General features: G+C 33.0%; 3 protein-coding genes across 3 annotated transcripts; all 3 read right to left on the bottom strand.

Annotated features, from left to right (window-relative positions):
• Window positions 1-3,222: 3,222 nt before the first annotated feature.
• On the bottom strand, window positions 3,223-4,102 carry LOC104882538 (uncharacterized). Its single transcript, XM_010666292.3, has 2 exons — window positions 3,885-4,102; window positions 3,223-3,795 (listed from the first exon to the last, which is right to left on the bottom strand). Exons 1-2 carry the CDS (start codon window positions 4,060-4,062, stop codon window positions 3,536-3,538), a joined length of 438 nt encoding a protein of 145 aa, XP_010664594.1. The 5' UTR covers window positions 4,063-4,102; the 3' UTR covers window positions 3,223-3,535.
• A 2,351-nt stretch (window positions 4,103-6,453) lies between these two features.
• Window positions 6,454-6,974, bottom strand: LOC104882605 (uncharacterized). Its single transcript, XM_010666635.3, has 2 exons — window positions 6,803-6,974; window positions 6,454-6,713 (listed from the first exon to the last, which is right to left on the bottom strand). The coding sequence occupies exons 1-2, from the start codon at window positions 6,972-6,974 to the stop codon at window positions 6,454-6,456; spliced, it is 432 nt and encodes a 143-aa protein (XP_010664937.3).
• A 7,455-nt stretch (window positions 6,975-14,429) lies between these two features.
• On the bottom strand, window positions 14,430-15,249 carry LOC104882539 (hypothetical protein). Its single transcript, XM_010666293.3, has 2 exons — window positions 15,009-15,249; window positions 14,430-14,912 (listed from the first exon to the last, which is right to left on the bottom strand). Exons 1-2 carry the CDS (start codon window positions 15,184-15,186, stop codon window positions 14,653-14,655), a joined length of 438 nt encoding a protein of 145 aa, XP_010664595.1. The 5' UTR covers window positions 15,187-15,249; the 3' UTR covers window positions 14,430-14,652.
• Between the last annotated feature and the right edge of the window lie 107 nt (window positions 15,250-15,356).

Consider the following 15,356-nt stretch of genomic DNA (forward strand, 5'->3'; position numbering starts at 1 on the left):
CTCCATTGATAAGGCCTTTAACTAGGATCCATTTTTCCATTCATCACCCGATTTTATTTTTATTTATTTATTTTTTTAAAAAGAACTTTTATTTAAGATTGGTTTGATGCAAGTTCAATTAAGAAGTCTAATTTATTTTTTATAGAAGTTTAAACAACTTGGATTTGATGTTTAAATTACATTTAAAATTTTTAGTATAAAATATAATAAATGTAAATAATAATTCATTATTTTAATAAAAATCTATAAAGTATATATAACATTAAATATAAGAAAATCTGTATCAAATATGAAATAATTATAAATCATAATAGTGGTAAGTTTTAAAATATTAGTTTGATTCTTTAATTTAATCAATTTCGATTAAATTGGACTGATATTATCATTGATTAATTCATGATCTAAATGTCATACCAATTCTATATATATATATATGTATAGCCTGAAATGCCCATTTGATCAATGGGTGGGCCAAAAAGCCCATCAATTCAGTGAATTTAAAAAACACACGTGCTACAATGATCGGAATAAAGGGTCGTGATCTTGTAAGGATAAATTAACTCCAAAAACATTTGGATTACAAGTTACAACTTATCCGCATGAAATTGGAATTACTAGTAATCACTTATCCGTAATACGACATTAAACTAGATTAATTTAAGTCAAAAAAATATTTTAAAATTCATTGACTTAATTGGATGAAAAGGTAATAGACTAATTTGAATCTAATCTCATTGAAGCATAATAATTTTTCTCCTTTAATTTTAAAAAAAAATTATTTCTAATCATTTCTTTGCTATATTTTCCAAATTATGCACTATATAATATTTAATATTTAAATATACACATTATATTCAATAGAGAAAACACGTTTTTTTTTCCATCCCTTTGTTAAGAAAAATATGAAAGTCAGGGACGAATGAATTGGGTTAAACGACAAAATTGGTTTTTATCCGATGCCAATGGAATCAAAATGTCTGAAGTGAATTCAGCTCAAGAACTTAAACATTTTAATAAATTAAATTTAAAATTTCAGTTTTAAGAGCTGGCAGTTCTCAATGAATGTCCGACTTTAAGGCGACATTTCCAGTCACTTTCATTTTTTAATTACGGCATGCATGTACAAAACGTGCAGAAGGCTCGACCAGTTATGCTTTTCATCCCGAACAAACACACTACGGTCCACCACTAAAACCTTTGCTAAGATTTGGAATCACCTCCGCAGCATTAAAGTCAAGAATTTCAGGCGGAGCAAAATCTTCCCCACTTTTCGTGCTCTCAATTATTCACCGCCCGCCCAACTCCAAGTTTGTCGATTTTACTATCTTTACATTTCTTCATTAATTTGAGCTCACACGACATCATATCCGATGTAACGTTTCTTAAAATTGCAAAATAACTTTCGGTATAATCAACTATTAAAATTAGGTTTACTTTAATTAAATATTAGATTAAGAAGGTGTTTGATAAAATTTAATATTTATTATTTAATAATTTAAGTTAATTTTAAGTTAAATTATATTAAAATTATAAACTTAAAATTTATTATTTAATTTTAATTTTAAGTATTAATGTTGATTAATAAAATTAATTTAAAATTTAATTTAAATCATCAAATTAACATATTTATTTTCATAAATTATAATTATGATAAATGGGTTGAGTAATAATTGAGGAGGTTGTGAAGTAGTAAAAGATATTGCATAAATAATTAAGGTAAATGAGGGTAAAAAGGTAAAATTAAAATGTGGATTTAAAAATAAGTTAATTTTTTTTACTTATCACTTAGAGTTGTTTTTTATTTTAATTTATGTTATTAAGTTATTTTATCAAATATACTTAATTTACTTAATGACTTAAATTAAGTTATTAAGTCAGTTTAAGTTATTAAGTTTATTTATTAAACATCCACTAAGTTGTTAACTTAAAACTTATTTCAAATTATCAAATTGACATATTTATCTTCATAAATTATAATTAAAGCAAAGATGGTAAAATAACAATAAAGATCATAGAATAATAAAAAAAATTATTAAAATAATTAGGGTAAATGATGGTAAAAAAATAAAATAAATATGTATATTTAAAAATAAATTAATTATTTTTACTTATTACTTAAAGTTATTTTTTATTTTAAATCATGTTGTTAAATTATTTTATCAAAAGTATTTAATTTTTTTAATAACTTAAATTAAGTTATTATGTTACCTTAAATTATTAATATGATTTATCAAACACCCATAAAACACAATCATTAAGATTTTAAATTCTAAGCAATTTTTTTATGAAGGTGACTGATATCATTGATTTACTTTGTGGCAGACTCTTATAACATAATCTTTCCTAATGTGTAGATGTTCACAAAATCAGAATTATTTAGAATATGTTTAAAAAACTACTCTTTCTAAGCTTATACAACTTAATAATATTATTTTCTTTACTCACTTTTCCTTACGAAAAAAAAAAAGACTTAATAACCCAAACATACTTTTAGGTCATTTGAAAGCTGAAGAGTAGTAAAGTGTGGGGTAATTTTAAGACCCCACACTTTAAGATGACTTAATACCCGTATATAGGAAACACGATAGTAATTTTATGAAAAACGATGTAAAAAAATTCAATTTGCTTCAAAATCTCATCTAGACTATACTACATTAAATTTTTTCGAGTGGTCAATTTTTATATAACCAAAAATTTGATTTTTTTGAATGACTTGTGTAAGTAATTCCAATTACAAAAAGAATTAATGGAGAAATAACAATGTTCATCAAAGTCATTCGGAATAAGTTGATAAGATCCCCTTTTTTACGTCCCTATGTCCCTCCCGTGTGGCGACATGGGGGCGAAAAAAGGAAAGAGAGGGATGGGGTTTCTCTCGCTTTCGGCATAGCGGGCCCCCAATGGGAGGCCCGCACCGCACGACGGGCTATTAGCTTAGTGATAGAGATGAAAAGTTGGATGACAAAAAAATCAATGTACTTCCAAATTTGAACTACACTACACTACATTATATCTGCATCATTCATCAATTTTTATATGACATTAAATTTGATATCATGTGTATGAAAATTTTGATTGCAAGTCAACCTTATAAATAAGCACATAATATGTTTATTGAGAATAAACATATTGGACTTCTAAAACACAACTTTTGATCTTATAATATTCTAAATTAAGTTCAAAAATATTTGAAAGGGCGGATGCACAAAACTCTTCCGATTATGTTCTTTTTGTCCCGGTTTCGCTTTCTTAGTACACCCGCGCCTAGACCAATTATTGATGATACTAAAAGGTTGAAAACGTGATAGATGTAGGCAGTAGTTGACAATACAAACAGCCCAATTTCATACGACAAGTCAACAACGTGCGTACGCGCAATCCGTTTACATATTCCTAGAACGAAGAAGGAGAGAATAATCTCTTGTTTATTTAAATATCAATTGGGTCCATCCCAAATGATTATTTTCTACTGAGATAAAGTGATAAACAGTAGATATAAGGGAAATAAAACCTTCCTAGCCCTTTTTTGTTAGCGTCATTTTCCCAAGTGAGGCAAAGGCACAGCAAAGAACTTCATGTGACCATTCACGCACTGAGAACCATGTTCCTCTCCGGAGGCAAAATAGTGAGGCCTCCAGTTTGTGAGCTCAAACACAAACCCCTTCCCACCACCTTGCTGCGGATTAGCCAACAGCTTCGCTTGACTGAAGTCGCAAGTTACAAAGCTCCAAAGGTTTGGTAGCAAGTATACGCTATGCCGTGGGTTGTTCTTGCTTGGTGGATTATACTTGAACACTGCAGATAATTTGTAAAAACATCAAACCCAAAATTTGCAATAAATAATAATTTTCGGAGTATCCATATCGGAAATATATGGTTCTGACCTAGCTTATCATTTATGTGGAAGGGGCCATGTTGGATAGACCAATAGGTGTAGTTGAAGCCGTAGTGCCAGTGGTCAGACCCTCCAACTACTATGGTGTCAGCCTCACTAACTGCCACCATACATGCAGTTAGAAGAAGGATGAGTCCGGGTGCGGCAAAGCTGGTACCCATCTTCATTTTCTTTGCTGGAATGAGCCTGATTAGCAACTCAAGCAGAATGAGATGGTGGGAGATGGAAGTGTAACCTTATGGGCCGGGTCTACATATAGGGTCTTTGGTCACACTGTTCGATGCCTTATTTTCTACCTTGGTGGCAGAAGGTGGACGAGAAAAAGTTGTAAAGCTTATGGGTCAATTCTGTATTTGCATGATTATGCTCAATACCAAGGTTTAATTTATAATTATTTAAGTAGTTCTTTTTCCTCAAATATACACCTCTTCTAGATGCCGCATATCAGTGGTGGCAGAGGCCTGTATAAGATAGCCAGTGGAAAAGAGAGGGTATCAACTTTAGTGGTACAAATTTCTTTGGCAGATGGATTGGAAAGTATTAAAGTATTCGTACATATAAATCCCAATATCTACATCAATCCAATCAAAACATTTGATGGGGTATGATTCTTAAATTCAGAGGCACAACCATCCAAGGAAAGTAACACTGAAATAACCTACCAAAAGCGCAGTAAGTTCAAATGGGCACAGTTTCGCTTATGTATGATGTTCAATTCTACTTATGACTTCTAGATTGTTGCATTACTAAAATTTATACTTGGGTGTGTTCCCAACATTTTTCCAAATCATGAGACGACTCCACTTTGAAGGTGGCTTGCGGTTTCGAAGAATAGTTTGCAGACTTTTAAACCATGGCTCCCCGAATCATGGCCGCTTTATTTGACGAAACTTGAGTGCTAATTGGAACTAACCAATGACAATGAGATTTAGTGTATAGCTAGCTTCTAGATAGCAATGGTGGCACCTCCATCTACATGATTCCGCCACACACCACTTATTATTTATAGTCGGGGTACCTGTGTATATGACGTTGCTAGGAAAGTTTGGCAAATTTTGGGTTGGAAAGAAAGCCATTCGTCGTAGAAAGTCTCCATTTTCCTAGTGGCTCCATTTTTGAGATGGATTACCTTTCACAATTACGGAAGGCAAATGGATAGATATCTTCAAGCTCCACAACTCTCCAAACTGGGGTGTGCATGTCCTTCGGCCTTGCGCTTTCAAGTCTTAAGTCTTTAAGTGCATTGAAATCAACAACTTTTTGAGATACTTAACTTGTCCACATGCCTACTTGATCATGACTTTTTGGATCCCTTATCCACCCTTTATTTTTAATCATTTTTAATATTTATATAACTATTTTCTAAAATAATTATAAAAAAATTAAAAAACATTCTTTAGAATCTCCATATTTCTTATATTTAAAAACAAAAAACCGTTTCATATTTTTTCATTATTAAACTTTTTTTTTTCTATTTTTTATTTTAAAGAATAAAAATTATTTTTCAAAACGACTCTAAACAGGATCTATATTTGTTTTCATTTTTCTTTTTTTCTGACTAATTTATTATTTGTTAATGTCAGGACACAAGCAATAATAAAATTAATGAACAGAAAATATTATAATTTTTATTTCTTTGTATGGTATTTCCTTTCCAAGGTAGGTAAAGTCAGGACAGTTGACCCGGATGTCCACAGAGTTCAAACTTCCGCCAAAGGGTAGAATCAATGGGCATAGCATGGACCCAAGAGTTGACGTCATTCACTTGAGTGTATACACATGCTACTTGAAAAATATGCTGTGGAAACTTGGCTGGGATTAAAAAATCCTTGGGTATACAGCAATGAAGACAATACTTGTCAAAAAGTGGTACACGACTCTTGCATAATTTGGTCTTCCTTTTATTTTTCACTTATGTCTTATTTAGTTATATGATACTCTAATATTTTTCTTATACTTTTGTTTCATTTATTTGCGATATCAAATCTAAATTATATATTTTTAACGGTTGAGATCACTCAGACATTTTTTTAAAAAAAATTGTATTTAATCAAACAAAAATACTAATTGATTGGTCTTAAGCAAATGATTATTCTTCACACACTCAAAATTTTTTAAATTAAGTTATTTTTTGTCCCTTTATTTCATACCACTTGAGCAGAATACGAGTGTTTGATAAATTAATTTATATCAATCTTATTTATTTATTTATTTTTATAATATAATTTTAAATTTAAAGAAGAATAAATTAATTATTTTGATTTAATATTTAAAGTCATTTTTAACTTTAATATGCATCATTAAGTTATTTTAATGATTATATTTAATCTATTTAATAATTTAACTTAAATTATTAAATCACTTATTAAATTAATTTATCAAAGTACTAGGCCATCACAAGCAGAAGAGAAAAATCTCTGATATTTATGATAAATTGGATCCACATCCCAAATGATTCCATTATTCTCAATAATTAACCAAGCAAAAGTTGTAGACACGTACAAACGAAAACGGGAAGCATGCGGCCAACTGTGCCATCCCTAGGTTGAAATCTATCATCATTTTCCCCAGCGAGGCAGAGGCACAGCAAAGAATTTCATCCGCCCATCTCCGCATTGGGAGCCATCTTCCTCTCCTGAAGCAAAATAGTGAGGCCTCCAGTTTGTGAGCTCAAACACAAACCCCTTCCCACCACCTTGCTGCGGATTAGCCAACAGCTTCGCTTGACTGAAGTCGCAAGTTACAAAGCTCCAAAGGTTTGGTAGCAAGTATACGCTATGCCGTGGGTAGTTCTTGCTTGGTGGATTGTACTTGAACACTGTAAATAATTAGTAAAAACATAAAACCCAGGATTAGCAATAAATAATAATTTTCGGAGTATTCATATAGAAAGTATATAGTTCTGACCTAGCTTATCATTTATGAAGAAAGGGCCATGTTGGATAGACCAATAGGTATAGTTGAAGCCGTAGTGCCAGTGTTCAGACCCTCCAACCACTATTGTGTCAGCCTCACTAACTGCCACCATGCATGCAGTTAGAAGAAGGATGAATCCAGGTGCGGCAAAGCTGGTACCCATCTTCATTTTCTTTGCTGGAATGAGCCTGATTAGAAACTCAAGCAGTATGAGATGGTGAGAGATGGAAGCGTAAGCTTATCGGCCGGCTCTATATATAGGGGCTTTGGCCACACTTTTCCACCTTGGTGGCCGAAGGTGGACGAGAAAAAGTTGTAACGTTTATGGGTCAATTCTGAATTTGCATGATTATGCTCAATACCAAGGTTTAATTTATAATTATTTAAGTAGTTCTTTTTCCACAAATATGTAGGAAGAGTGTAAACGTGAAAATGTGCTTTTAAGTGTTTTAGTTTGTCACACACAAGAAAAAGTTGTGGAAATGTATAGGAGAATCTCGCATACCCATGGGGCCCAAGCTCATTTGAGTGGGGCTTCAAGCTGGTTGGGTCAGAATTCCTTAATGTGCATCTTGTCTGCACACACATCATGTTTATTGTCAAGTTAAACATGTTATTCTTAGTACTTTTTCTAATGAACTTTTTGATGTTTATTGTCAATATAAAGTTGCAAAAGAAATTTAGGATGTAATGAATAAAAAATATATTTTGGAAGATGCATGAGCTCAAAAATATGCCATAGAGAATTTTAGAAATTTCCAAATGACTGAGAATAGAGATGTATCATCTCAAATCCATGACTACCACTCGTTGATCAATGACTTAGTTATTGAAGACATTAAATTACCCAAACCTTTTGTGACTAGTTACTTAGTAGAAACTCTTCCAAAGTCTTGGAAAGACTACAAAAATAACATGAAATATAAAAGGAAATAAATGTCTCTAGAAAATGTCATAATCCATATTAGGATTGAAGAACAAAATCGAAATAAGGACAATGTTGAGAAAGCTAAGGAATTGTCTTCTAAGGCTAATGTAGTAGAAGAAAAACTCAAATAAAAAAACAATAGGTTCAGAAAGCAAAACTCTAGGACCAAGCCCAATGCAACAAACAAGGTTCAAAACCTAACTATTAAAAAATGGGGTAATTGCTTTGTTTGTGGCAAGCCTGGACACCATGCAGGTCAATGCTGCCATAGGAAGAGAATTGAGAAGTTCAATTCAAAGGCAAATCTGGCAGAGACAAAGGTGATCATAGCGATAGTCTCATATGAGGTGAGCTTGGTCACCAATATAAAGGACTGAGTGGTAGACTCTGGGGCTACCAGACACATTTATGACACCAAAAGTGCATTTGCTTCTTATACCACTATAAAGGAAGGAGAGAAACAAATGTTCATGGGTGATTCTAGATCTACCCTAGTGATTGACAAAGAGAAAGTTATCCTCAAGCTAACCTCTACAAAAGTGCTCACCCTCTGTGATATTCTTCATGTGCGAGATATCCGTTGGAACTTGGTGTCAGTATCTCTACTTGGGAAAACAGGAGTGTTGATCTTGTTTGATTATGATAAAATAGTTTTAACCAAGAATGATGCATTTGTGGGAAAATGACTATTTTAATTAGGGTTAATTTATGTTGAATGTTTATGATATTATCAATAATAATGCATCTTCTTTTTCTGCTTACATAGTTCATTTTTGTGATATTTGGCATGGTAGATTAGGACATGTGAACTTTTCATATATGAAGAAAATGGTTGAGTTGAGTTTAGTCCCTAAGCTATCCTTAGAAAACCATGGAAAATGTGAATCTTGTGTAGAATAAAAAACCACAAAAAAATCTCGCAAATCAGTAGAAAGAGAATCAGAACTACTAAGTTTAATACATAATGACTTGGGAGATTTAAAAAATACAATGATTAGAAGTGGTAAAATATTTTACATAACTTTCATAGATGACTACTCAAGGTATACCAGGGTATATTTTTTGAGAAACAAAGATGAAGCAAGAGATGCTTTCATCAAGTACAAAAATGAAGTGAAAAATCAACTAAGTAAGAAAATTAAAAGACTTAGAATTGATAGAGGAGGAAAGTATGAGTCCAACCCCTTTAACTTTTTTTGTGAAGATCATGAGATCATTCACAAAACCACTCCTTATTTCCCTGAATCCAATGGAATAGCAGAAAGGAAAAATAGGACCTTAAAAGAAATGATGAATGCAATGTTGGTAAGTTCAGGAGCACCATTGAGCTTGTGGGGGGAAGCTATCATTTCCGCTTGTCATATTCAAAATAGAATACCTTATAAGAGAACTGGTAAAACTCCTTATGAGTTGTGGAAGGGTTATGCACCTAATATAACATACCTGAAAGTGTGGGGGTGTTTAGGTAAAGTTCTTTTCCCTTAACCTAAAAAATAAAAACTAGATCCTAAAACCTTTGATGCAATGTTCATTGACTATGCTGAGAATAGTGCGGCATATAGGTTTCTTGTTACCAAGTCAGAAAACAATCTTGTAGATGTAAATACCATAATAGAAACAAAGAATGAAGATTTCTTTGAAAACATCTTTCCTATGAAATTAAGTAGTGGTAAACAATAAGTTCAGAAAATAAGTAGAGACGAGTTTATTGAACTTTCTGAATTTGAAACTAGAAGGAGTAAAAGATATAGGAAACAAACAAACTTTAGAGATGCTTTTTATACCTTCCTAATAGATGAGGACCCTAGATCCTACAAAAAAGCTATAACTTTGCCTAATGCACCATTATGGAAAAATGCCATTAAGAGTGAAATCGAATCAATCATGTATAACCATACATGGGAGTTAGTAGATTTACCTCATGGTGCAAAGACTATTGGTTGTAAGTAGATCTTTAAAAGAAAGTTAAAATAAAATGAGTTCATAGAGAATTATAAAGCTCGTTTAGTTGTCAAAGGCTTTAAACAAAGGAATGATGTAAATTACTTTGACATCTTTGCCCTTGTCACTAGAATAACATCAATTAGAGTATTAATCACTCTAGCTTCCATTCATAATTTGGTGATACACCAAATGGATGTCAAGACTGCATTCTTGAATGACGATTTGGAAGAGAAAATTTATATAAAACAACCTGAGGGTTGTGTAGTTCTAGGGAAGAAGAAAAATGTGTGTAGGCTGGTTAAATCACTACATGGGTTATAACAAGCGCCTAAACAGTGACATAACAAGTTTGATCATGTGTTAGTAACTAATGGATATTCCATTAATGATACTGATAAGTGTATTTATAGCAAGTATGAGGATAATACATATGTAGTCATTTGTCTTTATGTTGATGACATGCTGATTTTTGGAACTAGCCTAGAGGTTGTGTGTGAGAACAAAAAATTCCTAAGTTCTAAGTTTGATATGAAAGACCTAGGAGAGGCAGAGGTGATTCTAAGAATCTAAATAACTAGAACACCTAATGGGCTTAAACTTTCTCAAGAGCATTATGTTGAAAAGATCTTAAGGAAGTTTGAACACTTTGATTGTAAACCAGTGTCAACTCCTTATGACCCCAACTCACAGCTGAAGAAAAATAGAGAACACAATGTTGTCCAAACTAAGTATGCTCAGATCATAGGGAGCTTAATGTACTTAACAAATTGTACCAGACCTAATATTGCTTATATAGTAGGTAGATTGAGTCGATACACCCAAAGCCCTAATTAAAACCATTGGACTATTGTTCATAGAGTACTTAAGTATTTGAGAGGCACCATTAGCTATGGTTTGTGCTATAGTGGATTTCCAAGTGTCCTTGAAGGATTTAGTGATGCAAATTGGATCTTGGATTCAGATGAGATGAAATCCACTAGTGGATATATTTTCACCCTCGGTGGAGGTGTAGTTTCTTGGAAGTTTGCCAAACAAACTTGCATTACTCGGTCTAATATGGAGACTAAGTTTATTGCCTTAGAAAAGACAAGTTCTGAGGTTGAGTAGTTTAGAAACCTCTTAGCAAATATCTCTTTATAGATAAAACCAACCTCGTTTGTGTTTATGTATTGTGATAGTCAAGCTATAATTGCTAAGGTTAAGAATAAAATATTTAATGGGAAGAATAGACATGTAGGCCTAAGACACGATATTGTGAGACAATTGCTTGAAACAAGGGTTATATCCATAAAATTTGTGAGGTCAGAGTTGAGTTTGGTCAATCCTTTGACCAAACCACTAAATAAGAAACTAATGGAAGAAACATCGAGGGGAATGTAGCTTATGCCTATTAAAGAAGTCAAGAATGGTGGTAACCCAACCTATTAGAATGGAAATTCTAGAAGTAGGTTCATATGGGTAATAACAAATCATTTGTTGACTTGAGGTGCTCTATCAACTTTAATTGTATGATAGTCTATCCCTATGGTGTAGATAAAGCGTATTCTGCATTGACTAAGGCTGAGTGTTTTACTCTTAATGAATATCATATTCCTTACGGATGATATGTTTAATGCAAAACATACTTGATGGATTTACCTATATGAGAGTGAAGGTGGGGCCACTTCCTATGAGAACTTAGGCAGATTTTCTAGAGCTCTCATGAATATCCAAGTAAGGTATATAACCTACTTGTGCCAACCCATTTTGTACAGCTCGTAGTGTAGTTGAGAAAACCAATGTGGATAAAGGTCCCTTGAGTTACATTAAAAAACACTGGTTCATAAAAATTTACTTTCACTATGTTTTGTGATTCAATACTTATTTGTCCTAAGACTGGTACATAGCCTTTGGGCACCAATACTGATGCATTGGATTCTTTTTCCCTCTAAATTTTTTCTTCCTTCACGTCTACACTCTGTAAGGGATTGTAGGAAGAGTGTAAATATGAAAAGATGCTTTAAGTGTTTTAGTTTGTCCCACATAAGGAAAAGATGAACACCTTTAGTGGGTTTATTAACAAGCTCACTTTCCTTAACTTAATGGGCTTGTGGAGAGGTATTAGAGAGCCTCGTGCGCCCATAGGACCCAAACCCATTTTAGTGGGGCTTTGGGCTAGTTGGGCTATAATTTCTTAATGTGCGTCGCATCCGCACATGCATCGTAGGCGGGGGGTTCCTCCCTTCTCCACTCCCCCTCTTCTCTGTGTACATGGGTGACCTTGACTAATTTTTACAAAATAAATTATTTTTTAATTTAATTTTATTCCGTTTGACTTAGTCTTTTATTTTTGCCCGACTCTTTGGGAAGAGTCCTATTGGGATTGTGTTAGTGGTTTTGATTACAAGTAGAGTCTTGTTGGGACTGTGTTAGTGGCCTATAAAAGTAGGTCTTCCACAACTCTCCTTACACCAATTTTTTTAGAGTTATACACGTCTCGCCTATAGAGTGTACCTAAGGCGAGATTAATTGGTTATTGGATCTTGGAGATAGACCACTAATACCCTAGTGCATAAAGTTTATCTTCGAGAATGGTAGATCTATTTTAAGAACAGTGCATTATCATGCCTCAGCTTATCATCAATAAGTTTCCAATTCTCCTCTTTCTGTTCTTTACTTGGGCTAATCCTCTTGTTGATACCCTTATAACAACAAAATATACACCTCTTCTAGATGTGGTGGCAGAGCCATGTATGAGATAGCCGTGGAAAAGAGAGGGTATCAACTTTAGTGGTACAAATTTCTTTGGCAGATGGATTGGAAAGTATTAAAGTATTCATACATATATATCCCAATATCTACATCGATCCAATCAAAACATTTGATGGGTTATGATTCTTAAATTCAGAGGCACAACCATCCAAGGAAAGTAACACTGAAATAACCTACCAAAAGCGCAGTAAGTTCAAATGGGCACATTTTCGCTTATGTATGATGATCAATTCTATTTATGACTTCTAGATTGTTGCATTACTAAAATTTATACTTAGGTGTGTTTCCAACATTTTTCCAAATCATGAGACGACTCCACTGTGAAGACCTGGCTTGCTGTTCCGAAGAACAGTTTGCAGACTTTTAAACCATGGCTCCCCGATTCATGCATTTCCTTTCCTTTTTCAAATGAATGGGATTCGTTGGAATTCTAGTAGTGGTCGCTTTATTCGATGAAACTTGAATGCTAACTGGAACTAACCAATGACAATGAGCTTTAGTGTATAGCTAGCTTCTAGATAGCAATCGTGGCACCTCCATCTACATGATTCCACCACACACCACTTATTATTTATAGTCGGGGTACCTGTGTATATCACATTGCTAGGAAAGTTTGGTAGATTTTGGGTTGGAAAGAAAACCATTCGTCGTGGAAATTAACTTGTGGTCAAGTCTCCATTTTCCTAGTGGCTCCATTTTTGAGATGGATTACCTTCACAATTACGGAAGGCAAATGGATAGATATCTTCAAGCTCCACAACTCTCCCAACTGGGCGTTGCGCATTACGCTCTCAAGTCTTAACTCTTAAGTGCATTGAAATCAACGACTCTCATGCCTACTCTCAATTTATCAGATCATGACTTTTTGAATCCCTTATCAATCCTTTATTTTTAATCATTTTTTATATTCATATAACTATTTTCTAAACTAATTATAAAAAAATTAAAAACAATTAAAAAATATTCTTTAGAATCTCCATATTTCTTATATTTAAAAACAAAAAACTGTTTTATATATATATTTTTTATTATTAAACTTATTTTTCTATTTTTTATTTTAAAAAACAAAAATTGTTTTTCATAACGTCTCCAAACAGGATCTATATTTGTTTTCATTTTTTTTTCTGACTAATTTATTATTTGTTAATGTCAGGACACAAGCAATAATAAAATTAATGAACAGAAAATATTATAATTTTTATTTCTTTGTATGGTATTTCCTTTCCGAGCTAGGTAAAGTCAAGAAGGTTGACCAGGATGCCTACAGGGTTCAAACTTCCGCCAAAGGGTAGAATCAACGGGCATAGCATGGACCCAAGAGTTGACATCATTCACTTGAGTGTATACACATGCCACTAGAAAAATATGCTGTGGAAACTTGGCTTGGATTAAAAAATCCTTGGGTATACAGCAATGAAGACAATACTTGTCAAAAAGTCGTACGCAACTCTTACATAATTTGGTCTTCCTTTTATTTTTCACTTATGTCTTTTTTATGTATATAATACTCTAATTTTTTTTTCTTATACTTTTGTTTCATTTATTTGCAATATCAAATCTAAATTACATATTTTTAATGGTTGAGATCACTTGGACATTTAAAAAAAAAAATTGTATTTAGTGGAACAAAAATGCTAATTAATTGGTTTTAAGCAAATGATTATACTTCACACACTCAAAAGTTTTTAAATTAAGTTGTTTTTTGTCTCGGTTTTTTCTTCTTATTTCACACTACTTGACCAGAATAAGAGAGTGTTTGATAAATCAATTTAATGACTTCATTTATATCAATCTTAATTTTTTTACATAGTTTTAAATTTAAATAAAAATAAATTAATTATTTTGACTTAATATTTAAAGTCATTTTTAATTTTAATATATGACATTAAGTTATTTTAATGATTACATTTAATTTATTTAATAATTTAACTTAAATTATTAAATTACTTTAAATTATTAAATTGATTTATCAAAAGAAAAATTTACTAGGCAACACAAAAACTGATATTCCATATTAGAAATCAATAACACAATATCCTTTTGACATATTTCTCATACTAATACGCCATCAGAAGCAGAAGAGAAAAATCTCTGATCATTTATGATCAATTGGATCCACATCCCAAATGATTCCATTATTCTCAATAAGCAAAGCAAAAGTTGTAGACACATAAACGAAAACGGGAAGCATGCGGCCACTGTGCCATCCCTTCTATCATCATTTTCCCCAGCGAGGCAGAGGCACAGCAAAGAATTTCATCTGCCCATCTTCGCATTGGGAACCATCTTCCTCTCCTGAAGCAAAATAGTGAGGCCTCCAGTTTGTGAGCTCAAACACAAACCCCTTCCCACCACCTTGCTGCGGATTAGCCAACAGCTTCGCTTGACTGAAGTCGCAAGTTGCAAAGCTCCAAAGGTTTGGTAGCAAGTATACGCTATGCCGTGAGTTGTTCTTGCTTGGTGGATTATACTTGAACACTGCAAATAATTAGTAAAAACATCAAACCCAAGATTAGCAATAATTTTTGGAATATATATCCATATTGAGCCCTGTATTTGTAATTAAGTACCAACCTAGCTTATCATTTATGTAGAATGGGCCATGCTGGAGAGACCAACCGGTGTAGTTGAAGCCGTAGCGCCAGTTCTCGGACCCTCCAACCACAATGGTGTCAGTCTCACTGATTGCCAACGAACACGCAGTAAGAAGAAGGATGAGTCCAGGTGCTACAAAGCTGATACCCATCTTCATTTTCTCAAGCTGTATATTACTGGAATATTGGGTTATGGGCCTGATTAGAAACTTATAATGCAGAACGAGAAGGTGGGATATGGAAGTGTAAGCTTACGGGGGGTCTATATATAAGGAACTCTGGCCAAACTGTTGGGGCGGAATGGCCTTATTTTCTACGTTTGTGGGCA

The sequence above is a fragment of the Vitis vinifera genome, chromosome 18 (genome assembly GCF_030704535.1).
Source record: "Vitis vinifera cultivar Pinot Noir 40024 chromosome 18, ASM3070453v1".
Taxonomy (NCBI): domain Eukaryota; kingdom Viridiplantae; phylum Streptophyta; class Magnoliopsida; order Vitales; family Vitaceae; genus Vitis; species Vitis vinifera.

Excerpts from the sequence above, each read along its gene's own strand:
- LOC104882538 (XM_010666292.3), bottom strand. The coding sequence starts at position 4,062 with ATGAAGATGGGTACCAGCTTTGCCGCACCCGGACTCATCCTTCTTCTA. Across the intron at positions 3,796-3,884 it reads CCACATAAATGATAAGCTAG|TGTTCAAGTATAATCCACCA; the intron begins GTCAGAACCATA and ends AATTATCTGCAG.
- LOC104882605 (XM_010666635.3), bottom strand. The coding sequence starts at position 6,974 with ATGGGTACCAGCTTTGCCGCACCTGGATTCATCCTTCTTCTAACTGCA. Across the intron at positions 6,714-6,802 it reads CTTCATAAATGATAAGCTAG|TGTTCAAGTACAATCCACCA; the intron begins GTCAGAACTATA and ends AATTATTTACAG.
- LOC104882539 (XM_010666293.3), bottom strand. The coding sequence starts at position 15,186 with ATGAAGATGGGTATCAGCTTTGTAGCACCTGGACTCATCCTTCTTCTT. Across the intron at positions 14,913-15,008 it reads CTACATAAATGATAAGCTAG|TGTTCAAGTATAATCCACCA; the intron begins GTTGGTACTTAA and ends AATTATTTGCAG.